Genomic DNA, 25,535 nt, shown 5'->3' on the forward strand with positions numbered 1-25,535 from the left:
CACACCCCCACATCTTCCATACCGGCCGCACTCCAGGCCTGGTGTTGTGGAGGCGACCAGGGTTCCCGGTCTATTCAAGTGTCCGAGGCCAAGGACACTGTCTAGCCAGGGTCAGTGAGACCCTGTCCTTGAGACCCCGCAAGTCAGGGAGCCGCGAGGGGCGCCAGCCCGCCGGCCCCTCGTGACGCCCCGCCCACCCGGATGGGCGAGCGGCGGCCGCCACAAGGGGGCAGCGCAGCGCGACTCAGGGCGGGCAGAGGCCGCCGGGATTGCGCTCCCCGCAAGTGACCCCCGACGCTCTCGGGTCGGAAAAAGAGGGGAGAGCAAGCGCCAGCCGCTAAGAGGCCCGGCCTTTTTCTTGTCCCTGCGCGGGAGGTTGGTGGGTATGTCAGGGCTATCCGCGGGTCTCTAGGGCATCCTGGGGGCTGCCGGGGCCGCGTCCCAGCTGATCTCCCGGCCTCACGCCAGGATGCTTCGCCGCTCGTTCTCTCCTCCCCGGCCGTGAGCACCCGTCCCCACCTCCAGGACTTGCTCTGTACCCTAATACGCACACACCTCTTCCTTTCCTAAAACATTCCCATTCCTGGGTGATCCCCCCACCCCGGCCCACCTGCCTTCGGAGCATAGCGGAGGGGTGGGGCCCACGGGGGGGGGGCGGGGTCAGGCTCCTGGCTCGGGAGACGTCGCCTGTGTTCGTGCCCAGGCTGACCCCTCTGCTCCGACCTCAGGGCCAGCAGTTCGTATCTCTAGAGGCATGGGTCACCTGCGCCTCCACCAGGCGTCCGCCTGCTCGGGGGTCCTGGTGCTGGCTAGTTTGGGGAGGTGAGATGGAAAGCTGTGGGACCCCTCCATCCAGGCACCAACAGGGTGCTGCTGTCTACCTGGCCCCAGCCAATAGGCAGGGCCGGCGAGGAGGACATGGGTACCCCACGGGCGCCAGGGCTCGGGGTGTGAGCTGGGAAGGGCCCTCTCCCAGAGACCAGGCCACGCTGGCAGGAGGAGGAGGGAATGGTCTCCATCCGGCACCTCCAGCTGTCCCTAAGACCCTGCCCCTGGGGGAGGGAAGCAGCTCCAGAGAACATGCTGACCCCGAGGACCCTCCATGGGCTTGGCCCGGCCGGCCTGGGCCTCATCAAGCTCCTCGGAGCTGCCCCGCTGGCTCGGCGGGGGCCTTCCTCCTCCGCCTCGGTGAGGGACTGTGAGCCAAGGGGTGGCGCGAGGGGAGGCCCAGGGTAGTGGCTGTCCTGGTCGGGGGTGGTCTGGCTGGACGTCCCCCATGCCCTTCCTCGGGGTTCCTGGAGGTGCTTCCCGGGGAGGGCTCCGCGCGGAGTCACGCAGACCGGCCCCGCTCCCAGCGGCGCCATGGAGCCCACGAGCAGCTGCGACACAGACACGGTTTAATGGGCGGTGGGGGCGCGACCAGCGGCCTCAGTACTCCCAGAGCGCCACCCCGGCCGGCGCGTCGGCGTCGGCGCGCAGCAGTCCCGAGGCGCCGCCGCGCAGGTACTTGCCGCTCCGGGCGCGGATGGCCAGGCGGCCGCGCTCGCGGAACTCGAAGAGAAAGTCCTCTGCGCGCTCGCCGTCGCTGCGCACGCTGCCGTGGCTGCCCGTGTTCCAGAACCCGCCGGCGCGGCCTGCGGGCAGGGCGGGACCGGGGCGTCGGCGGGGCCCTGCGGCCGGACCCCACAGCCCCAACCTGCCGGTCCCCAGCTCCGATCGTCACCCGGCACGTCAACCCACCTGCCCGCATCCCCAACCGCCCGCACCTCGGATCTGGTAGGCGCCGTCGCTGAAGCTCAGGTAGAAGACGTCGTAGACCGAGCGGTTGGTGTCCAGCTGGTTGGAGCCGCGGCGGTGGCAGATGAAGCCGTCCAGGCCTCGCAGCACCAGGATGGGCCGGTTGATGAGCTTGAGGATGAACTCCTCGTCCTCGCCTGGGCGGGGGGCGAGCAGGGCAGTGGTGTCACTAGGAGGGTGTGAACCCCACCCAGTGACACTGTCAGAGGAGTGACACCAAAATGACTGTCTATAAAATGTTTGTGCAGCGTTTCAGCAGAAATTTATTATTTTGTATAAAAATATCCCCGTAGTTAGTTCAAACAACAAAAACATTATCTGTAAACCCAGCTGACATGTATCAATATATCTATAAGGCAAAAACTCTAGCTTCCCCCTGCTTTCAAGAGCCATTGCCTGGCCTGACACAAGGGTGACCGCTTCCCCACACAGCAATGGGGAGGGGGGGAGACCTAGTCTCTGAACCTTCTAATGTGCTCTTGTCAGAGGTGCTGTTATTACACAATTACAGTGATGCTTCGGATCATGTGGTTTCATCTGCATGCAGTCTAAGCGCACGCAGGTGTTTTTATAGTCAGTAATTTTGTCAGACTGTCTGGTGTTTTAGCTACAATACTGTGGTAATTCTTATTTGTGGGACCAGTCCCTGGAGAAGAAGAGGAACACCCTTAGCGAGATGGACTGACACAGTGGCTGCAACAGTGAGCTCAAGCATAGCAAGGATTGTGAGGATGACTCGGGACCAGGCAGGGTTCCATTCTGCTGTATGTAGGTTGCTATGAGTCGGAATTGACTCAAGTATTTGTGAACCTACGTCAATAACTTTTTTTGAGAGTGAAGTAGTAATTAAAGGAAAAGAAGGAGTGATATAGGGGAATTCCAATTTACAGGTAACAGTACAAAAAACAGTGCTAAGGATTCTGTATGGTCTGGTACAGCAGGAGATCCATGGTGGGGAGACACCATGAGTTACAGCACTGGCTAACGCTAAGGCTGGTGACGCCACCAGACAGCACGCTGCTGGGGCCACTTCGGGGCCCGGCAGTGAGGCGGAGACAGGGCTCCCAGGAGGAGCCATAGGCCCTGACCCCACTGCTGGGCATGAAGACCCAGAGCTGCCACTTTGCTTACCAGTGACCTTGGGCCAGGTGGTGAGGCCACTGCGCCTAAGCCTGGTTCCCCAGTGTGAGGGGAGACAGGGATGTCCCTGGGGTCTAGTTGCCCCCTGATTCCAAGAGCCATCGCCTGGCCTGGCAAGTGAGACCGCTGCCGCACACAACGTTCAGGTGGCCGGGGGTGGAGATCAGGGTCTCTGAGCAGGCCCTGTCATGGGACGAGGACCCCAGCCCCCCAGGTGGGCAGGGAGTGCTTCTCACCCACGAAGTCGCTGATGGCAGCCAGCTGTCCATTCTTCTTCATGCACACATAGCGCCCGTTGCTAGCCTTGAGTGCCGCCCGCCGGCCACGCCACTCCATCTCAAACATGGTGTTGGCAGAACTGGAGGGGGCCGGGCAAGGACGACTCAGAGGGGCAGGAGGTGGGGGGGTGCAGGGCCTGGCCTCCCCCGACCAGCATCCCCTGTGGGCCCAGCACCACCACCCTACCACATGGGGAGGGACAGGAGCCTGTCCTCCGCTGACTTGCCCACCTTCACTGGGAGCTGCCTGCCAGCCCTCTATCTCAGTGGGCATTCTTCCCTGGCTGGGCTGCTGCAGTGGTCCTCATGGACTTTCACCCTGAACCTAGAGCCTGCTCCACCTTCCCCCATACCAAACTGTCCCTTCCAGCTCCACCGCGCATGAGCAAAGAGGAAGAGACTGAGTAGTGATGATGGCAGAAGTGATGATACAGGTTGTAGTGAAGAAGGTGGTGGTGGTAAAGGAAATGGTGAAGGTGATGGAGATGGAAGTGGTGATGGAGGTAGAGGTGATGGTGGAGGTGGTGATTGTGGCAGAAGTGATGATAGAGGTTGAGGTAGTGAAGGAGTGATGGAGATGATAGAGATGGAGGCAGCTGGAGGTGGTAATGGTGGAGGTGATGGTGGTGATGGAGGTTGAGATAGTGAAGGAGGTGATGGTGGAGGTGACAGAGATGGAGGTGGTGATGGCGGGTAGAGGTAGTAGTGGAGGTGACAGAGATCAAGGTGATGATAGTGGAGCTGATAGTGAAGGAGCTGATAGTGGAGGAGGGATGGGGCACTCACACTTGTGTGGCTGTGGCCTGGATGCCCCCGTGGGTGACCAGGGTCCAGTAGCCCCCAGTGCTGGAATAGAAGGTGCACTTCTTTGTCTCCTGGTCAATTTGCATCAGGAAGGTCTCATGGTCCAATTCTTCATCTTGATTGGCTGACACATTGACCCCTGGAGGGAGGAGATGGAGAAACCCCTCACTCCTCTCCCTGCGGGGGTAGGAAGGCTTGCTCTTGGAACACCCCCAAGACAGAGGGGTCTTATCTGGAACCCTCTGGACCTGAGAAGATTTGGAATGCCCTCTTAGAGGGTGTAGGGACACACTGTGAACCCCACACACACTGCCACCTTGGGGGTCCTTGACCACCACCCCCAGCAGGCCTTTCCGTGCCAGCAAATCCCCGCTCTGCTAATCAGTGGGTAATCCGCTTTCCCTGCCCCCTGGACCTGGGATTTACAGCCAGCCTCTATTTATACCTCACCCTAAGCTGATGGGTGGGCACAGCAGGGTCTCTGTCTTTCCCAAGCTGTGGCCCAGGACACAGCCAGGGCCCTGTCATCTCTGACTTCCCCAGTTGTACGTGCTGGGCTTCGGGAACCCTGGGGCTCTGCCTGCTCCTGGGGGGGTGTCTGTGCCTGGGGTGGGGCAGCAGGCAGGCACTGGGGCTTCCCCAACATCTTCCCATAACCATGTCCCTGTTTCCGTGGCAACCTGCCACCCTGAGTCAGGGGGCAGATCACAGAGCCCCACGCGGACCGGGGCTTGGGGTGCCCTGCTAGGGGAGGCGGAGGGAGGGTAGGCAGAGCCCCACAAGGGCCTGGAAGCCAAGGTGGTCAGCCCTGCCCCAAGGGAAGGCCGGGCGCCAGGCAGGGAACCCCAGTGAAGAGGCTGGGGCCACCTCCCAAAGGCTGCTCCCTGCAATGCTCTCCTCTGGTTGTCCCCCCGTGAGACTGACCACGGTTCAGATGCAATGATGCAGCCGTGTGCCCGTTGGAAGGCGACTTGGTGTTTACCGCCGTCCCCACCCAGCAGCCAGCAAGTGCTGCACGGAGTGAGCCCCGGCACGCCATCACCGAGGCAGACATTACCCACATACTTCCTTCTCCAGACAGGACACCGTCCTGGGACCTCCCTTGTCACCCAGCCGTGCACTCCTGGGGCACTGACCTTGTGGGGGAAGGGGCCTGGGAATCCCCATTAGTCTCTACAAACTACCATTTCCCACTCCCTGGCCAGGGATTGGCTGAGCAGCGGGCATGTGGCTCAGCTCTGGCCAATGAGAATGAAGGGACATATGCTGGGCTTCATGGAGAAAGTTCTCTAAACTCCTAAGAAAATACAGGAGCCCTGGTGGTGCAGTGGTTAAGAGCTGTGGTTGCTAACCAAGAGGTTGGCCATTCGAATCCACCAGCTGCTCCTTGGAGGCCCTATGGGGCGGTTCTACTCTGTGCGATAGGGTTGCTGTGAGTTGAAATCTAGTCAACCACAATGGTTTTTTGTTCTTTTTTGAGAAGAACCAGTGTACATTTTACCTCTGTACTTTCTACATGTCTGGATGTGAACCCTGCAACAGCAGCAGCCTTCTTGTGACCATGAGGGTGACAGCCTGAGGGCAGAGCTGACCCGGGAGACTGGCAGCTCAGCGAGGAGGCAGCAACGAGGGCCTTGGGAACACCACTGAACTGGTGCCGGTGTCCTGCCTGGGACCCTGCCACACCATGGCCTCTAAGCTTCCCTTTACATGACATCATCAATGTCCTAATATGTGAGCTGGTTGGCAGCCACTCTTCTGTGACTTGCTGCAGCCCCATCAGCACCACCACACCAACCAAGGCCCCTTGCCTGATGGGGCAGCCAAAAAAGTGATTGGCAGGAGAAAAAAGGCCAACTTGGGGACTCAGAGGGGTTCAGGAGCCATCCAGCCAGGAAGATGGCCCGGGTCCAGGCACCACCACAGTACCACTCCAGAGATGCAGGGACAGAGCTGGATCCGAACCCACCGCCCCTGCTACCTTGGAATATAGGGGTGCATCCCCCCGCATTTCCCCAGGACTGAGAGCCCACATCCTGCTTCTTTGCATCACTGGTTGTCATATCAAAATCCAAAATACCTAGGGGCCGGGTCATATGCCCTCAGCCTTATTGCATGGGAAGCAGGGGGTAGGTGGCTGGTGCTCCCAGCTTCTAAAGTGGGGAATGGATTCTGCTGAGGAGAGGATTCCCCCATCAAAGGAAAGGGTTCAGACCCTGAGTGGTCATAAAGAATGAAACAATGGTTCCTGAAGCCTCCATCTCTCCACCACCACCACTAGCATCATCATCACCACCACCACCACCACTGTCACCATCATCACCACCACCATCACCACCACTGTCACCACCAGCACCACCACCATCAATGTCACCACCACCACCACCCCCATCACCACCCTCATCACTACCACCATCACTACCATCACCACCACTACCACAATCACCACTGCCATCACCACCATCACCACCACCACCATCTCCACCACTCCACTACTGTCACCAACATCGTTATGACCAGCATCCCCATTATCATCACCATTACCTCCACCACCACGACCACCACAACCATCACCCCCATCGTTACCCCCATCATCATCACGGCAACCATGACGGCCACCACAACCACTACCTCCACCACCACCACAAACATCCCCTCCACCACAAATCTCCACAATCCTGTACATTCACCATCTCCTCTGACTCACGGCGAGCCTGTGGGGCTGGCAGAGCCTTTCACTACCATTGCCTCCATCTCACTGACAACCCACTAAGGCTTGATGGACATGGAGGCCTGGCCTAGGCCGACTGTGGTGTGGCTAGACCTACCGTGGACAGGACCATGGCTGGCTGTCTGCCATGGTGCCCCGGACTTGGCGGCAGGCCTGGACAGCAAGTGCTCACCAGGTGTCTGCTGAAGGCACGTTGAACGCCAGGCGCATTGTCCCTGTAGCCGCAGGCAGCCCTGTCCTCTCAGGTGCTTGGGGCTGGGCCAGCCTTCCCAGGGTAGAAACATGAGTGGCAGTGTGGGCTGGGGGCAGAGGGTGGGGTGCCCAAGGAGGCCGGATGGTGGAATGTCAGGTGGGGGTTGGGGGGCCCTCAGCCCCCCTTGGCCTGTGGTGGATACATGGAGCTTCTCTGTGGCTGATGGAGCTGGCCCAGAGAGGACCCGAGGTGGGTGGTGGGGGCTCCATGCACCAGACTCTCCCTACCTGCTCCCCTCGCCCCCTCCTGCCCTCAGACACCCCAGGGTTCGTGGAGCTGGGAGACCACACAGGGACTGGCCATGGCTGCTGACCTTGGCAGATGCATGCCCCCCAGCTCTGGGTCACCTTGCACCCTGGGCTTCCTTGTAGGAGGGGGGAGCTGCTCACTTTCCTGTTAGGGGTTCTGAAGGGATGGCACATGAAGGGCCCACGGGCCACACGAGGAGGTGGCCAGTGCCCGGTGAGTCCAGGCCTCAGCCCTGAGCCAGGCCGCACTCATGGGGTGGAGCCAGCATCTTCCCACCCAGGGGTCTGTTGTCCACCTGGCCTGGAGGGGACCCTACTCCTCACTCTACGAGGGCTCCCATGGGTCTGGCATAGTAGGGTGGGAGCCCCTGCTCTGGCCCCATTCCACCTCTTACGGCTCCTTGCCCTGCCCCCACCCCTCCCCCATTTCCTTGAAAGTCCCCTCCCACTCTGCCCACTTGGGCCTACAGTGCCTTGCCGGGGACTCAGCAGCCGCCCCCTGGGCCCAGCGCTCGAGGGAGACACTCCCCAGGTATTGGTTCCAGGACCAAGAGAAGGGCCACCAGCCCTCAAGGTCCACCCCCCACACCGTGTGCAGCCACACACGCCCCCCAGACATGCATCCCCACCAACACGGACACACCCACATGGACACGGACACATGTCCCCACCCACTTGGATACACAGAGTCACATGGACACACACGCGTCTCCACCAACACAGACACACACGCATCCCACACACACGGACACACCCACATGCACATGTGTGTGCACGTAGACGATGCCATGGAGTCCATGGCAGCCGGCTCAGTGGCCACCACGCCCTGGTCACCTTGCCGCACAGACACGTAGCGGTGGTTGGCGGCCACCAGCACCACCTGTGGGTGGCTCTCCTCCAGGTCGAACAGCTCGTCCTTGCTGGGCCGAAGGTTGCGGCCGGCCCTGAGGGTGCCGGCAGGCCCCACAGGCGCCAGGTAGCGGCCGTCACAGTCCTTGAAGGCCAGCTTGCCCGCCTTGAACTCGAGTGTGTAGCGAGCATGGGCCTCGGGCTCCCAGACGAGGCGGCCGTCACTGCGGAGGTAGCGGCTGTCGCGGGCGCGGAGGCAGTACTGGCGGTTCTGGAACGTGAGCGTGACGAGCGCGTCCACGCCCCACGGCGTGTCGCTGTCCGCTGTCATCTTCTCCTCCTGGGGGCACAGGTGCACGTAGCGCCGCCTGCTCACGCTCAGCAGGTGGGCCTGCGGGTGGGTGGCCAGGTGCACGGTCCACAGCTCGGCCGAGGAGACGGCCGTGGCGAAGCAGGACAGCCGGTCCTCGGTGCCGCCGAAGAAGCGGCCGTGCGGCTCCGACTGCAGTGCCCAGCGCCCGTCGGGCTGCGGCCGCACCAGGAAGCGGCAGTCCCGGGCGGGCCGCTCGGCCTCGCAGGACACGCGCCCGTCCTCCTCGGCCACCAGGTAGCGGCCCAGATGGCCACTGCGCAACAGCACCGCCGCGCTGTGCCCGGGGTCCGGCTCCAGCACCCAGATCTGCTTCCGCTTGAGGCTGGGCGCCGAGGCGTTGACCTTGAAGCCGAAGCTCTCGGCCGTCAGGTAGCGGTCTTCGTCGTTGATGAGGCCGAACTGGATCTTCAGCACCTGGTGGAGGCCGTTGGTCGGCATCTTGTCGCCCGGGCCCGGGAGGGGCTGTGACACTCGCCGCGGCCCCCCGGCCCCGCCGGCGTCATGGGCTCGCTCCCGCGCCGCTCTGCCCCGGCCGTGGCCGCAGGTGCTTACGTGGCCGCCGGGCAGCAGAGGGCGGGTGAGGAGGCGGACCCAAGGGTGGCCGGCTTAGGATCAGCGGCCGCTTTAATTACCCCCAGCTTGGATTTCAGCCACTCCCAGTCGCCCGCGGCCGGAGCCCCCGCGGCCTTCAGGCTGGCGCTGGCTGCGGGTGCTGACCACCACCTCGTGTCCCTGACGTACCCCCAGCACAGTCCCCTGCCGGCCACACGGCCCCCGCGCCTCTCGACCTCTCCCCTTCCTTCCCACCTCCGGGCCCCCGACCCCTGCAGCCCCACGGTCTTTCCCGCAGGAAGAGCTGCCCGTGGAAAACTTGCAGCCTAGCCGCAACCCGATCGCAGCCCTCCACCGCGGCTGCCGCCAGCTCGCTCCTTCCTCTCGCGGATCCAGTTACTGGGTCTCTGATTCCTCTGCCAGGAGCTGGGAAGGCCCCGCCCCAGGGGCTGCAGCCCACGGCCCGCCACGTCCTCCAGCCCACAGCCCTGGGGACGGACACCCCCCAATGGCCCCGGCCACGGGCTGAGACGGCAGCAGGCAGGATGTCCAGGCCAACGAGAGGGCCAGGACCGGGCACCTGACTCCGTGGTCCTGGACCCTGTGCCAAGGGTGCGTCCACACTCAGGCACTGTCCCTGGGATCAAAGCTCCTGGTAGAAAAAGGCAGCGTGTCCAGTGGAGACAAGGGTGCCCACTTCACGCAGGTGCGGGAAAGTGGCGAGAGATGATTGTGGAGCCCCTAGCCAGCATGCACACGGCGGGCAGATGTCAGCCCGAGCAGCCCAGGCCTTCGGGTAGGGCTCCGAGGACCAGGGTCCTGCCTCCCAGCTGACTCATATGTCCTAGGCAAGTGCCAGGGCCCAGAGACCCTGCTCTCTGCTCTACGGGTAGAGCTGGGTGACGCGGCCCTATGCCCACAGTGGTCCTGCTGGTCGTGGGGACCAGACACTGGGCTCACCCCACCAAGTGGCTGGTCTGACTGTGGGGCCTTTATGAGGTCTGGTCTGGAGGCCGGGTCGGGTGAGCCTGACCCGAGCTCCCAAGGTGCCCCTGGAGTCCGGAGGGCAGAGGCCAGCAAGCGTGTCTCCAGGGCCTGCAGTGGCCCTGCAGCCCCGCCCTCGGCCACCTGCTGCCCCGATGCCCGTCTTCGGCACCTGCCTCGGGGGCAGGGAGCCAGGAGTGGAAACCAGAGCCACCCGTCCTGGGCCAGGGCCAGGGCGGTGTCCTCTTCCTCACCACAATGTGTGACCCTCAGGGTCCCAGGGGACCAGGGTGGGGGCCACAGCACCTCCAGCCATGTCTCCAGGGTCCCACCCCTCCTCGTGGGTCCTCCCTGTGGAGTCCAGGTGCCCCTAGGTGGGCAGCGGCATGTCTTCCTGGGGGGGAGGAACGAAGGCCCATCCTTCCTCTGTTCTCCATGACGCTGAGGGGCAGAGATGGAGGGGACCATGTCCCCATGCTCAGGGGCCACAGTGTGGTGGGGGAGAGAGGCTCGTGCAGACCCTGAAGGGCATGGCCTGCCTGCTGGGCTCTCCCTGATAGCTAGCTTCGTCCACCACCCCTGCAGCCCATGTGCATTGACGGAGTGCTGACTGGGTGCCTGCTGAGCCACGTGCCAGTGTCCTGCCCTAGGAACATCCAGTCTAGGCTTACCCTCTCCCCAAGTCCACACAGCATCCCCACAGTCCTAGGGAGCTGGGGGCCATGCCCGGCCTGGATGAGGTGGAGTCCCTGGTGTGGAATAGCCAGGACCCCGTCTCTGCACCTGTTCGCACTCAGTCTCCCTGTGTGCCCCCTCTGCTGCCCCCTCCAGGGCCGCTGGGAACCCCACAGGGCACGTGCCCATGCTTGCCCACTCCCAGCCCCTGGCCAGGCTGCGAAGGAGCGAACGTCCCCTCCCTGTCCTCTGATTAGCGTGATAGCCTCATTAGCGCTGACTGGCGCTGGCATCCAGTGCCTGGGAGGAGCAGAGGGCCGCCAGGCGCTAAGCGGCCTGGCTCTGGGCAGCCTCTTGGTGGCAGAGCCAGCAGTGGCTGTGCGGCTGCCTGGCGCTGACCAGGTGCATGACTGGGGGGGCGGGGGCAGGGCTCTGCCAGGCAGCCCCCAGCCCAGGCATCACTGGAGGGAAGGTGTTCTGTCCTGCCCGTCCCCAACCCCTCCCCGCCCAGCCCTCAGCCCCCAGCCTCTTGCCCAAGCTGCCTGTGGGTACAGTTCCTTTTGGGATCCCCAGCAAGGTTTGTGGCACACAGTAGGTACTTAATCAGTGCCTGGGATCATTTGAGGTGGGGGTGTGGTGCTGGTGTGATGGGCAGAGCCTCTGGGAGCCAACGAAGCACCGTGCCCGCGTGTCTAGGCGCGTCTCTGTGTGTGCGTGTACGTGTGTGCGTGCGGGTGCATTGTGTGTGCATGTGTGTTGGTGCATGTCTGCACGTGCGCATGTGTACGTGTGCAAGTGCGTGTCTGTGTGCGTGTGTGTGGAGGTGCACTGGTCACCCCCTGGGCTACTGTGGACCCAGCCTCCAGCTCTCCCGCCCCCTCCAGCCGCGCGCGGCCATTAAGCCCCGCACTGTACCCCATTGGGGCGTCCCTCGCAAGGTCCAGCCTCCCTGTCGCATCTGCAGGCAATAGGCAGCACCCCTCCTGGGAGCCCCCCCAGCCCGGGACCTTTCCCCAGCGCCCCCGCCAGTGCCCTGCGGCCCCGCCCCTGCCAAGGTACGCAAGCAGCGCCCATGCGGCGTGCACGGATGTGCCTGCGCCTGCACCCCGTCCAGGCAGGCTAACCCAGGGGTGGGAGTGTTACCCCTGCATGCGGCCTCGAGACCAGGTCCACGCACTGTTGTCGGGCTGCGCCGGGCACGTAAATGTTGTTTTATTTGAGGAGGGGGGTCCTTTTCCTGAGGAACACTGAGAGGCCATTTTGGGGAGCAGCACCCCAGGCCTCTACTTCAGGGAACACAGCCAGATAGACCTCCCTCGCTGCAGCTGGGCACCGAAGGCAGGGGCTGCCTGAGCTGTGGAAGCCCCCAGCAGACAAGGCCAGGGCCCCAGCCTCAGCCCCCTGCCCAGCCGTCAGGGTCCAGCCGGGACAGGAACAGACAGGGCCTTGAAGGTCCCCAGCCCCTGGCGTCCACCCTGCCCCATCACATCCCTCCCCTGGGCATCTCAGGAAACTTCCTTTCCTGGGACCCCCATGGGGACACTGGGGGATGGGCGGGCCTGGCCCCTGGAGGGTCCCCCTGCCCCTCCCCACCCAGATGGACCCTTGCTGGGGCCACAGGGAAGGGCCAGGCGCCTGGTCCAGACTACTGGCCCTGGACACAGGAGCCCAGCCTGGGCTCTGCTGGCCTGCTGCCCGCTGCCATGACAACCGGCGTGAGCTGGCACAGGCCCCGTGTGTGCACGCAGCTGGGGGAGGGGCAGCCTGGGAACTGGGGAACCGCCGGGGAATTACCTCACACGGGGCTTCCAGGTGTCAGACAACAGCCTCCTCACACCCCAGCCCCCACCCCAGCCCCCCCTGCCCCGGGCCACACTGCCGGTTGGTGTCCCTGCCCCGGGCATTCTGGCCAGCCTGCCCCCTCTGGCCAGCCCCTCTTCAGAGCCTCTCTTGGGCCTCCCCCACCTCCCCGTCAAGGACCGCGCTGGCCAGGGTGCAGCTGGGCACCACCCAGGCCTGGATTTCCTCCCTCCGGGCCTGGCACCCACTGCCTAGGTCCAGCTTGGCCAGCTCCCAGGCCGGCCTCCTCACTGTTCCTGAGCGCAGGCCCAGGGCACGGCGCCTCATGATTTTTTCATGGCAGTGCTCCGTGATCCTCACGGTTCCGCTTACACAGGCAGGTGGGTGGGGGGCACTTCTCTCACTCTGGCCTGGGTTGGTTTACCTGAGGCCCGCGGCCCGGTTTAGGGTGACAGGTGGGAGGAGGGGGCTGTGTTGGAATGAAGAGACCTGGAGGTGGGGGCTACCACGCCCAGCCTGCCTCCTGCCTGCTCCGCGTGACGTCCTCTGCCAAAGCAGGCGCCTAGGTGCGTTCGTTCCTCTCCTGTGTGCCCCATCCCCCTGCTCCCCCTCTAGCAGGAGCTCTTCTCTTGGGGACCTCAGCATGGAAAGCAGATTCAGTCTCCCAGCTTCTGTCTCTTGTAAAATCATAAAGAAGTCATGGGAGGGGGTGTGCCTGGTGAGGAGGCGGTGGGGGGGGGCGAGTCCAGAGGTCTCTAGACTCTTCCAGAAACCCCAGGTTCCAGCATGGCCGGAAGCCCCTGGAGGGACCACGAGGGCACCTCAGTGAACCTGGTGCCCCACTGGGCCATCCTCCAACAGTTCTGCTCTGTGGGAACCGCAGGACTTTGCATGTCCCTGGAACAGGAGGAGAGCGAGCCCCAGCTGCACAGAGCTCAGCGTAGGACCAGTCAACTCAGAGAACGTTAATGGCCACCTACTGCCCATCTGGGCTTACAGATAGACATGCGGTGGCCGCAGATGTGCCAGCACCTGGCATGGACAGTTACAAGCCCACAACCCTGCAGGTGACTATAACAGCCTCCGGCCAGCCCACTTCCATATGCACCTCCACACACAGACACACGTGCAGACACACACACAGACACGCACGCACAGCACTGCATCGCTGCAGAGGCTCAGCCGTGGCGCCAGAACCAGACCCCTCATCAAACGACCCCAGGCACTCAACAGCTACCTACTATGTGAGGCTCCGGAGGAACTTAAGCCTGTCCCTGCCTTCTGAGACCAAACAGAAACGGACAGTTTCCACACCCCGTGGTGAGACTGTCTCTGCACATGGTCACCTTCCCTGTGTCAAAGGGCTCCTGTGATGACAGGGCCACGCTAATCCTCTCGAGGCGTCAGCTCTGATCTGCTTATTAAAAGATCGTATCTCCTTGTAGTTACAGCTGTGATTGGTACAGAGACCAAGAAAAAGGACTTGGCTATTAAACATACGACAGTTCATGACAACTCCATGTAATACACCATCCTGAGTAAGACTAGGGAAAAGTGCCACACAGGACCTATTGGGACAATTGGGATCATGGTAATATGGAGTGTGGATTCAATGGTGTGGTATCGACGTTCAGTTGCAGAATTTGACCAGCGAGCTGTGGTCATGTAAGACAGTGGTCTTGTTCTTAGGAAACATGGATTGAAAAATTAAGGGCGTGAAGACGCATCATGTCTGAAACGTACTCTCGGACGGTTCAGAGAAAGACAGTGATTAGGAGAATGAGAAATCCTAAAAGTTAGGTAAGTTTGAAATTATTTTAAAATAAAAGGATAAACTATGATAACTCAAATGAAGTTTAACTGATGGGTTAGAAGATGTCAAGGAAATACCCCAGAAAGTTAAAAAAGAAAAAGAAAAAAGAGTGGAAGAATATTAGAGGTTTAATCTAGGAAGTGGTACAACATTCAATTAATTGAAATTCTGAAAAGGAAGAACAGAAAAAATAAATAAGGAAAGAAATGTTGTTGTTGGGTGTCACTGAGTCAATTCTGACGCATAGGGACCCCATGTGACAGAGCAGAACTGCCCCATAGGGTTTTCTGGGCTCTAATTTTTATGGAAGCAGATCGCCAGGTCTTTCTCCCTCAGAGCCGCTAGGTGGGTTTGAACCACCAACCTTTCGGTGAGCAGCCGAGCCCTTAACCGTGGTACTACCAGCGCCCCTTGTTAAAGAGCTGACGTAAGACAATCCCCTAGACCCAAAGGCTATGGAGTGTCCAGGGCCGAGGAAGTGACCAACACAACAAATGAGGAAAGCTTCACCAAGGGACATCACGAGGACATTTTGGATCAGCAGGAATAAAAGGAAAAGCTCGTAGAGAAACACCACACCACCGTCTAAGAGGAAAGAATCACACGGCATCCACTGCGCAACCGCAACAGTCTGAGGCAAGGGAGCCCTTCAGAACTGGGGACAACACGGAAACTGTCCGGTGGTGCCTCGAAAAGTTAAGCGGAATCATGGCATGACGCAGCACTTCGGCTCCTAGGGATCTACCCCAGAGAACTGAAGACTGGTCCTCAAACAAACACATGTCCGTGGCCATTCATTGCACAGCTCTTCACAATAGCCAGAAGGTGGAGACAGCCCAGATAGCCATGGGCTGATGGATACACAAAATGTGGTCTATCCATGCAAGGGAATATCATTCACCCATAAAAGGGAATGAAGCTCTGATGCCCACTACGACAACGATGAAAACACGGTGCTCAAAGAAAACGGACCCAAAAGGTCGAACATCGTATGAGTCTATGTATATGAAATACCCAGAATAAACAAATCTGGAGAGACAGAATGCACATGGGTGGTTGCTGGGGGCTGGGAGGGAGGAGGCAGTGGGCGTGACTGCTAAGGGTCCGGGGTTTCCTTTGGGGATGATGACGACAGAACAAGATGGAGGCGACGGTTGCACAGCCCTGTGAATGCACTGATGTCACTGAATTGTCCGCTTTAATTGTGAATTTCACCTCAATAAAAAAGAGAGAATCTGAGGGAACAGCATTTTCAACTTGAAGTTTCACCCCCTGCCAAACTACCAATCACAAAAACAAAAATGAAAACCAAATCCATTGCCGCTGAGTCGATTCCAACTCATAGCGACCCTATAGGACAGAGTAGAACTGCCCCATACTGTTTCCAAAGAGCAGCTGGTGGATTCGAACTGCCAACCTTTTGGTTAGCAGCCATAGCTCTTAACCACCGTGCCACTAGGGTTCCATGCAAGAATAACACAAGCATTCTGCAGACAGCAAGCTCAGCAGTTACTCTCCGGCACAGCCCTGCCTCAGCTGCATGATGAGGGTGAGTCCCCTAGCCACCAAGCCTCAGTCTCCCCATGTGTAAAATGTGGGGCTCGTGAGAGTGCTCCCCGGGACAACCCACCCCCAACAGTCCTGCCAGCACATGGGTTGCAGCCCCCATCGTGGAGTGGTCTGTCCTGCCCTGGTAATGCCCCTTACCCCCTCACCCACAGGGCCACCACCCATTCCTACCCTCTGCCCTCCCCCCATCGGAGCTCTCGGTGGCTCCCCACTGCCCCTGGAGGAAGTGTGACTGACCTGAGGCTGCCACCTGCCAGTCCCCCCCTTGTACCTGTCCTTGAACCAGCCTAGCCCCAGAGCTCCAGCCCTACCACCCAGGGCGGGGAAAGCAGAGTAGATGTGTCCCTGCAGTCCCCCCTCCCAGGTGGCACAGAGAAGAGCAGCAGGAGTATGTGTGGGGGAGGGGGGTTAGAATGGACCCAAGACCTTGCACGACTTTGAGCCTCTCTGAGCCCTTCCTTTCTTTCTGAATTGTGGGGGAGCGCCCAGTGTGCGGTATGCAGGCAGGGCATGACGCTGGCATCCGAACCGCCGTGGAAAAAGAAACGACACCTACATCAAGGCCAGGGGCTGTCCTCGCTCTGGGGTCCCTCTGGGGGTGCTGTCTGCCCCTGGACAGGGAGAGGTGTGCGGGACATCCAGGTGCGGGGAAGCCCTTCCCCCCTCCCCTTCCCGTGGCCCTGGGCGCCGGCTGACCCTGATGCCACCTCTGCCCGTCTGTCAGTCCTCACTGAGGTTCACCGACCACTTCCAGCCCCTCCTCCGCAGCCCGGCCTCCATCACCCAGGGACGGCGGTGATTCAGCGGCTGTCCGGGAGCGCCGGGCCCTCCCTGGGGCGGGCCAGTGGCCGCAGGGGTCCCTCCCCGAGCCGGGGAGGGCCAGTTCCAGAAGAGCGCGATCCCGGGCGGGGCCGCAGGTGCGCGGACACCCCGCCTGCCCGGCGCCTGCGACGATAACGGGACCCACCTGGCGGCCCACGGGGGAATGACACGGCCGCCTCGGAGCGCGGGCTCCCGCAAGGCCCGCGCAGGGGCGCCACCTCCTGGCCCCCGGCCGGTGCAGGAGTGTCCCGCCCCCCAGCCGGTGCCGATGCGGAGGGCGGGCGCGGCGGTGCCTGGTACCCGGGGAGTGCGGGCGAGGAGGCGAGGCCCAGACAGGTGCCCGCCCCCCCCGGGCAGAGATGGGGCGAGTGCGGGCAGGGAAGGTAGCTCTGCTCCGGGTCTGAAACCACCTGACAAGGCGGGGACGGAATGTCCAGGGGTGGCAGGATGGCGGGGTGGCAGGGCCGCCGGCTGCCCCGACCACATCCCCGGGCCGGCGGGTCAGGACGCTCCAGGCCTCGGGCCCAGTGTTCGCTCTTCAAGGGCAACTCCTCTGCACCCCCAGGCAGCCTGACCCATCGCGTGCCTCGGACACCGCCTCTCTGGGGACAAGGACTGTGAGCCCAAAGGGCGCAGGGGAAGCTGGTGTCGGGCCAGGCCGCGGGGGTGCCCCGAACAGCGGTCCGGAGGACACAGCAGGGCGCGGGGCTCCGGGAGGCTAGGGCGCCCGGGCCGGGAGGGGCGCGCCCACCGGCTGCCCAGCTGTGTCGCTGGAGCCGGGCCCCGTTCCCGGACCCAACCAGGAGCCGCGGGTCCGGGCCTGGGAGCGGGCGCCGCACTCACAGCGCGGAGGCTGAAGCCGCACGAACAGCCCGGCGCTCGGGGGCCTTTCGCTCACCGGCGGGTGGGCGGGGCCGCGCGCGGAGACTCCACCCCCCCCGGGTGACGCCCCCTCCGCCCTTCCCGGGGCGGGTGCTGGGAGAGCCGGTGGGGCGCGAGGGCCCGTCCCAACCCCGGGCTCGATCAAGCCTGCCCCCCTCTTCTGCCCACACCGGCCGCGGCTTCATGCCGGTGTCGGCTCTGACCCGCCTCCCCCGCCTCGGTGTGGGCCCAGGTGTCCAGAGGTGCGGACACGTGTGCGCCTAGGGCCCGAACTGAGTCCAGCTCGGGAGAGCGCGGCCTGGGCGAGCTCCCAGCAGCCTTGCGAGGGCGGAGCCTAAGGGTTAACCCGGAGCCTCTGCTAGTATCCTTTCCTCTCAGTCCCCTGCAGCCCCAGCTTCAGGCTCCATGTGGCCATTGCTCCCTGCTCTGGCCAGGCTCGGAAGAGCAGGAGAAAGCTAGCTAGCTCTGGGAGCAGGGAGAGGTCCCCTCTGGACTCCTCTTGTCCCCAGCCCTGGAGCCTTGTCCCCTTTGTATTCTGGAGTAAGGGTAGAGAACAGGGAGGGGTCTGCCTCTGCCTCCTGCCCTCTCTCCCAGGTCCCTGTGCTCTGTGGAGGGAGGGGCTCCTCCCCCCACCCCCCACCCCCGTCCCTTCCTCCCACTGTCCGTTCATGCTTTCAACCAACAACTGCACACCCGGCATTCACTGTCCCGGGTACAGGGGATCCCAGCTTCAACACGGAGGACAAGGCTGCTGTGCCCAGAGAACCTACATTCTGGAGTGGAGGGCAGGGATAAACAAATGCATAAACGGCACTCAGATGGGGGACTGGGTGGGGGGTGCTGGGTGGTCCGGAGGCCTGCCTGGAGGAGGCAGCCAGCAGACAAGAGGAACAGCCAGGTGGTGGCCCAGGGTGGAAGGCAGCAAGCAAGGGGTACAGGGGTGGAGGGGCAGGCAGGGCTGCCACCCAGCGCCATGTGAGGGGCGTAGATTCCCTCAGGAGGCAGAGCCACCCCCCAGCAGTGCTGTCTGACTTGTAACACAGAAGTTAATTGTAGATAAGATGCCAAAGGCCGGGGACAAGGGAGAGGGACAAGGCATATGGTGGACAGACTGGACAGGTTGGGGAGGTGCTGGGCGAGCTGTGGCCTGGGGTGGGGGGGCTGGTGTCTGGCTTTAGCCCAGCGCTGAGATGCGGGACTGTGCAGTGTAAAAATGGCATGTGGAGGCATCTGACCTCCTCATCTAATTTCACAAAGGGGGAGGAGGATCGCTATCAGCATCACAGCCCAAGGCTGATGGCTATGATCAGACAGACCTCCATCCTCCAACCTTCCTACTAATTCTGACACCAGCCATCCCTCCCACAGCACTCTCTCCTCTTCTGCTGGGTTTGATAATTCATTACAATGGCCACACAGAACTCACAGAGCATATTCACAGTTCTGCGGTTTATTAGGGAAGTAACAGGTTACAATTCAGGCTCAGGAACAACTCAGGATACAGTTCTTTGATCAGGACAGCTTCTCAGCTGTGCCCACAGGAAGGCCTCTCTCTGGCCCTCAGCCTCCCAATCCAGCCTCTGCCCTGCTCGGGCAGGTGTTACAAAGCTCTTTTCGCTCTGCCAGTAAGTGCCCAGAGGCACCCCACTCCACCAGTAAGCCACAGCCCGAAGGCGCTCAGCTCTCTTGATCTCTGGTGCGGCAAGCCTAGCTCCGCTAAATGCCTAGAGGCACCCCACTCCACCAGCAAGCCTCCTGCCCGAAGGCGCTCAGCTCTCTCGCTCAGTGGGCTGGGAAGCCCACCACACCCTCTCCTGCCGGTCTCCTTGTTCTGCTGCTGCCACCATTTCTCTGCCACTGCTTCTTGCCCTCTCTGGTGTTACAGCTGTCCCTCACTGTCCTGTTCTGCTGCCCCCCTGTCTTTCATGTTACAGCTCTTTCTGTCTCCTGGGTCTACGCAGTTCTCAGCCCAGGAATCCTGGGTCCAAAGGATGTGCTCCACTCCTGGCTCTTCCTTCTTGGTGGCCATGAGGTCCCCCCTTCTGCCTCTGTGATGGCTCATTTTAAGCCTAGGGGATGGCAAAACTGACCAATCCCCTTGTTAGGGTTCTATATGCCTTATTCTATATACCTTATTTACATTATAAACAAGTTATCTAATCCCCTTGGTGGGCCACAAGCACCTCATTTGCATAGTCCCACCCAGTCATTGAGTGAGAGTCGCAAAGACTATGGCTAGAAGGGCCATATTAAGTAATTCACCTCACCAGAGCCAGGAAGCAGTTGGAGGCTGGGACCCCCAAGTTTAACTCCTAGCTTCCCAGCTGTGGCAATCTGTGACCCACCCTGCTGAGAACAATCACCACGGAAGTGATGGAGGATGAGACCAGGGCCAATGTGGTCAGAGGCCACCTCTGGGGGAGGAAGGGGTAGCAGGCTGCTCCATGGGTGGGGCCCATGGGAGCACAGGTGCAACATGAACAGACCCACACTCCCTTCTGGGACCTCCCTGCCAGACCCCTTGTTGGGGGGCAGGAAGCGCAGTCACCCTGTCTGTCTAGCAGGGTCCAGCGCTGTGAGCTTCTGGCTCTTCTCACCCCCTCTGGGTCTGCAGGGGCCCTGTGGAGGGCAGGCTGGTCATGGTGGGCCTGGGGTGCACCCTGAGCAGCAGAGCAAGGCGCCGGCTGCCTTCTGGGTGGGAGCTGAGGCCAGGCAGGTGCTCCTGGGAGCCCCTGGTCTGACACTGGAAGGTGCTGAGTGATGCTGCTTAATCACCACCAAAAATTAATGCCTGGAAAACCTCAGCATGGAGGCCTGGAGACGGTTAACCGGACCATCTGGTGACCTCCTGTCCCCAGACCCTCTGTCCAATGCAGGAGGGCACCAGTCTCACACACCCCTCACATCACTGGCTCAGCCTTCTTTACACAGATGAGGAAACTGAGGCACAGCGAGGCTGAGAATGCCATGTGTCTGGTTCTGGCTCAGCCATACCCGACCAGCAGACTGATGGCTGAAACTCCACAAGCCTGTTTTCCGTCCTGTGTGAGAACTGGATAGCACATGAGGGGCCTGACATATGCAGGGTGAATGGTAGCCATGAGCACACAGCCCCAGACCCGACTCATGTAAACCCCCATCAATCATGCGGCCATGATAAGGGCTCTGGAGGGATCTAGGAGGGGTCAGGGAGACCCCTGGTGTTATGGATCAAATCGTGTCCCCCCAAAATGTGCATCAACCTGGCTACACCATGATTCCCAGTATTGTGTGGCTGGCCACCATTTTGTGATCTGATGTGATTATCCCATGTGTTATAAATCCTAATCTCTATGATGTTAACAAGGAGCCCTGGTGGCACGGCGGTTAAGAGCTGTGGCTGTTAACCAAAAAAGACTGGCAGTTTGAATTCACCAGCTGCTCCTTGGAAACCCTATGGGGAAGTTCTACTCTGTCCTATAGGGTCGCTATGAGTCAGAATTGACTCCACGGCAAAGAGTTTATGATGTTAACGAGGCAGGATTAGAGGCAGTTATGTTAATGAGGCAGGACTCAATCTACAAGATTAGGTTGTATCTTGAGTCAATCTCTTTTGAGATATAAAAGAATCACAGAGAGAAGAGGGACCTCCTACCACCAAGAATGAAGAGCTGGAAGTGGAGTGTGTCCTTTGGACCTGGGGTCCCTGTGCTGAGAAGCTTCTAGACCCAGGGGAAGATTGCTGACAAGGACCTTCCCCCAGAGCCGACAGAGAGAGAAAACCTTCCCCTGGAGCTGGTGCTCTGAATTCAGACTTCTAGCCTCCTGGACTGTGAGAGAATAAATATCTGTTGTTAAAACAATTCACTTGTGTATTTCTGTTACAGCAGCACTAGATAACTCAGATACACCTGGTGAAGGGGAAACAGGCTTTGTGAGGCCAAACATGAGTGCCCTCATGTGGCTGGCAAGTTCACTACAGTTTGCTAAGTAATCCTTATATAAGTCCCTGGCATGAGCCACTACTGTCCACTGCCACTATAAAGCCTCTGCCCTACCACTGTGGGGTGCAGATATCTGCACTGGTCCTGCTGCCGCCCAGGACTGCCTCGTATGTAAGTCTCCCTAATAAACTCCTTTACTGCCCTGCCACCCTGGTGTTGCCTACCTCTTTCTTCCATCTGTCAGTGCCCACCATTTATGGAGGCAAATTTCACATTACTGGTCCATGCCTGGACACCTGGGCAGGTCTCCTTATCTGTAGTACGATGGATCACTTTTATATAGCCTTTCTAGCTTTCATGGTCTTGTAACTCCCACCAAATGATTGGGTGGGACTATGCAAATAAGGTGCTTGTGGCCCACCAAGGCGATTGGACAGCTTGCTAATAATGCAAATAAGGTGCATGGCCCCCTTGTGGTGGTGGTACCATGCAAATAAGGTGTATGGAACCCTAACAAGGGGATTGGTCAGTTTTGCCATCCCACTATGCTTAAAATGAGCCATCCCAGAGGCAGAAAGGGGGACCTCACTACTACCAAGAAGACCTGAGAGTGGAGCACAGTTTTTGGATCCAGGGTCCCTGTGTTGAGAACCTCCTAGACTCAGGAGAAGACAGAGAGAGCTGTAACACTGGAAATGGCACAAAATGGCGATAAGCAGTGGCAGAGAAACAGTGAAGCAGAACCAGGAGACATGTGAGCAAGTTGGTTACAGTAGGCTTGCCAACCCGCGGAGCGAGACAGCTTAGTGTGCTCAGGCAAGAGGCTTCCTGGTGCAGTAGGATGCCTCTGGGCATTTATTAAGGAACTAAAGAGCTTTGTAACACTTGCCAGAGCAGAGCAGAGGCCAGCCCAAGGGGCCCAGGGGCTGAGGGAGAGGCCTGCTGAGGAGCTATCCTGACAGAAAAACTGTGTCCCGAGTCATTCCTGACCCTGAAGTGTAACCTGTACACAGACCATGAGGCAGTCATTCAAACAGAACAAAGGGACTGTGTGGTTAAAGTCAGGAAAGGTGCGTGTCAGGGCTGTATCCTTTCACCATACTTATTCAGTCTGTTGCTGAGCAAATAATCCAAGAAGTTGGACTATATGAAGAAGAATGCAGCATCAGGATTGGAGGAAGACTCATTAACTACCTGCAATATGCAGATGACACAACCTTGTTTGCTGAAAGCAAAGAGGACTTGAAAAATTTATTGAAGATCAAAGACTACAGCCTTCAGGATGGATTACACCTCAACATAAAGAAAACAAAAATCCTCACAACTGGACTAATAAACAACATTATGATAAATGGTGAAAATATTGAAGTTGTCAAGGATTTCATTTTACTTGGATCCACAATCAACACTCACAGAAGCAGCAGTCAAGAAATCACATAACGTATTGCATTGGGCAAATCTGCTGCAAAAGACCTCTTTAAAGTGTTAAAAAGCTAAGATGTCACTTTGAGGACTAAGGTGTGCCTGACCCAAGCCATGGTGTTTTCAGTAGCCTGATGTGCATGAGAAAGCTGGACAATGAATAAGGAAGACCGAAGAAAAGGTGATGCCTTTGAATTATGCTGTCGGCAAAGAATATTGAATATACCATGGACTGCCAGAAGAACAAACAAATCTGTCTTGGAAGATGTAGTCAGAACGCTCCTCAGAAGCGAGGGTGGCAAGAATTCATCTCATGTACTTTGGACATGTTATCAGGAGCAACCAGTCGCTAGAGAAGGACATCATGCTTCGTAAAGCAGAGGGTCAATGAAAATGAAGAAGACCCTCAATGAGATGGATGGACACAGTGCCTACAATAATGAGATCAAACGTAGCAACGATTGTGAGGATGGCATAGGACTAGGCAGTGTTTTGTTCTGTTGTACACAGGGTCACTATGAGTCGGAACCGACTTAATAGCACCTAACAACAACAATAGTTTCCTAAAACCCCCATAATAGTGAGTATAGTCCATGAGTTCTATGTGGCCATTGCAATGAATTATCAAACCCAGGAGAGAAGTAGTGGGAGGGACGGCTGGTGTCAGAATTGGTAAAAAGCTTGGAGAGAGGAGGTATGTCTCATCTCCGCCTCCTAGGAATCAGCCTTGGGCTGTTGATCTTGATTCTCCTTCCCCTTGTGAAGTTGGAGCTGGGAGGAGGTCAGACGATCCCACACCACCAGTTTTACACTGCCATCTGGACCACCTGGGCTTTAGCCTGCGTCTCAGCCTGTGCTGAGAGCAAAGCCCGTGCCCACTGGCAGCTGGCAGGAGATAGGCTTGGCCTTGCCCTCCCAGGCAGACAGGGCCCATGCCAGGGCCTGCCCCTGCCCTGCAGGAGCCAGCTCAGGGCCCTGGAGAGGGCTTTGGGAGTCATGAACAGGGCAGCCACCTTACATTTGATCCATCCATAAAGCCTGGGAGAAGGGTAGGAACATGAGCTGATGTAGGTAAACTTTTTTTTCCGCTTGGATATTTTTACTGTGGAATAATTTTAGGCTTACAGAAAAGTTGCAAAGATTGTGCAGGGCGCCCGTGTACCCATCCACCAGTTTTCCCCTAAAGCTGACATCTTACTCGATCACAGCCAGTTGTCAAAACTAGGAGGTTAGCACTGGTACATCACTATCAAGTCCAGACTTCACTCGGATGTCACCATTCCCCCCACAGTATCCTTGTTTTGTTACAGGATCCAACCCGTGGCACTTGGCGGGGTGACTGGACCGGCAGAGACAAAGGCCAGGAGGTGGCACTCATTCCCGAGGCCCTGCCCTGTCTGGTGGTCAGCTGGGAGGCCATGTTACCAGGTGCAGAGATGACACAGATTCCAGGGCTGGGACAGGGAGATGACAGGCTGACACCAGCATTGGAGGAACTCGTGGGAAGGACCCTAAGCCAGGCTGCCAGCTGGACAGTGCCCACGGCCTAGAGGCAGGCCCCAGGCTAAGTCTTAGGCTGAGCATATTGCACAGCAGGGCAAAGCCCCCTTTCCAGCCACTGTTGGCTCATCTGTTAAATGGGTTGAACACTCAGTGAGACAACAGAGGCTCGCAGCAAGTCCACAATAGAAAACCACCAAAGCCAGTGCCCAGCGAATGGTGGCGCAGGGGTTAAGCCCTCGGCTGCCAACCAGAAGGTTGGCTGTTTGAACCCATCAGCCACTCTGAAGGAGAAAGATGCGGTAGTCTGCTTCTGTAAAGATTACAGCCTTGGAAACCCTATGGGGCAGTTCTACTGTGTCCTACAGGGCCCCAATAAGTTGGAATCAACTCAAGGGCAGTAGGTTTTTGGGGTTTTTTTTAGGGGAAAAAAAAACAATACCAGGCCATTTCTCTGAGCCCCAAGTCTTCATCCTGAGAAGGGAAGGTCACACCCCTTCAGCAGTAACCGCTGGCTGTCCCTCCCCCGAGTCCCCCTGCTCACCCCAGCCAGCGCTGTCACCCCCCCAGTTTCCCAACCCCAGGGACAGCCTCTTCGCTTCGGCTCCTGGAGGGGTGGGGGCGGCCTGCGCCACCCGCATCCAAGAGCACGGTCCTGACCACCCCAAGTGACCTTGGGCGAGGCCTCGCGCTGCTCAGTTGCAAAACATAAAACTCACATTGCAGAACACAGTGGCCGGCCCGCCTCCGCCCCCGGCCTAAGAGGCCTGCTACACCTCAAGCCGCCGTCCCCGCGGCGCCTGGCCTCTGCGCCCCTCAGTGGGCATCCAGCTGCGCACCCGCAACCCCTCCCGGCCATCTGACCCCCAATCCCCCTCAGACTCCTGCCTGTGGGGCGTCGGCATCCCACACCCTGGTAAGCCAAGCGGGGTTCCCGTGCCGCGGGAAGGCGTGGGGGCCGCCGCCCGCCGGGGCTTCCCCGCGCCGCCCCTTTGTCCTGCAGGCCAATCGGTAGTCTCCTGCCTAAATAAGGCGAGGCGCGCCGGCGCCGGCCGTTACTTCCGCCCCGCCCGCCCGTGACTCAGGCCCCGCGGCGGGCGGGACCGCGGGCTTCCCGGTG

The 25,535-nt window shown here is 59.6% G+C and overlaps 1 protein-coding gene across 1 annotated transcript; it reads right to left on the reverse strand.

Moving 5' to 3' along the window:
* Nucleotides 1-1,380: 1,380 nt before the first annotated feature.
* On the reverse strand, nt 1,381-8,929 carry FSCN2 (fascin actin-bundling protein 2, retinal). The gene is made up of 5 exons (XM_004374092.1): nt 8,086-8,929; nt 4,002-4,158; nt 3,174-3,295; nt 1,767-1,934; nt 1,381-1,634 (listed from the first exon to the last, which is right to left on the reverse strand). The coding sequence occupies exons 1-5, from the start codon at nt 8,909-8,911 to the stop codon at nt 1,429-1,431; spliced, it is 1,479 nt and encodes a 492-aa protein (XP_004374149.1). The 5' UTR covers nt 8,912-8,929; the 3' UTR covers nt 1,381-1,428.
* Between the last annotated feature and the right edge of the window lie 16,606 nt (nt 8,930-25,535).

Source organism: Trichechus manatus, unplaced genomic scaffold, assembly GCF_000243295.1.
Source record: "Trichechus manatus latirostris isolate Lorelei unplaced genomic scaffold, TriManLat1.0 scaffold00028, whole genome shotgun sequence".
Lineage (NCBI taxonomy): Eukaryota > Metazoa > Chordata > Mammalia > Sirenia > Trichechidae > Trichechus > Trichechus manatus.

Excerpts from the sequence above, each read along its gene's own strand:
- FSCN2 (XM_004374092.1), bottom strand. The coding sequence starts at position 8,911 with ATGCCGACCAACGGCCTCCACCAGGTGCTGAAGATCCAGTTCGGCCTC. Across the intron at positions 4,159-8,085 it reads CTACGTGTCTGTGCGGCAAG|GGGTCAATGTGTCAGCCAAT; the intron begins GTGACCAGGGCG and ends TCCTCCCTCCAG. Across the intron at positions 1,935-3,173 it reads TGCCATCAGCGACTTCGTGG|GCGAGGACGAGGAGTTCATC; the intron begins GTGAGAAGCACT and ends CCCCCCGCCCAG.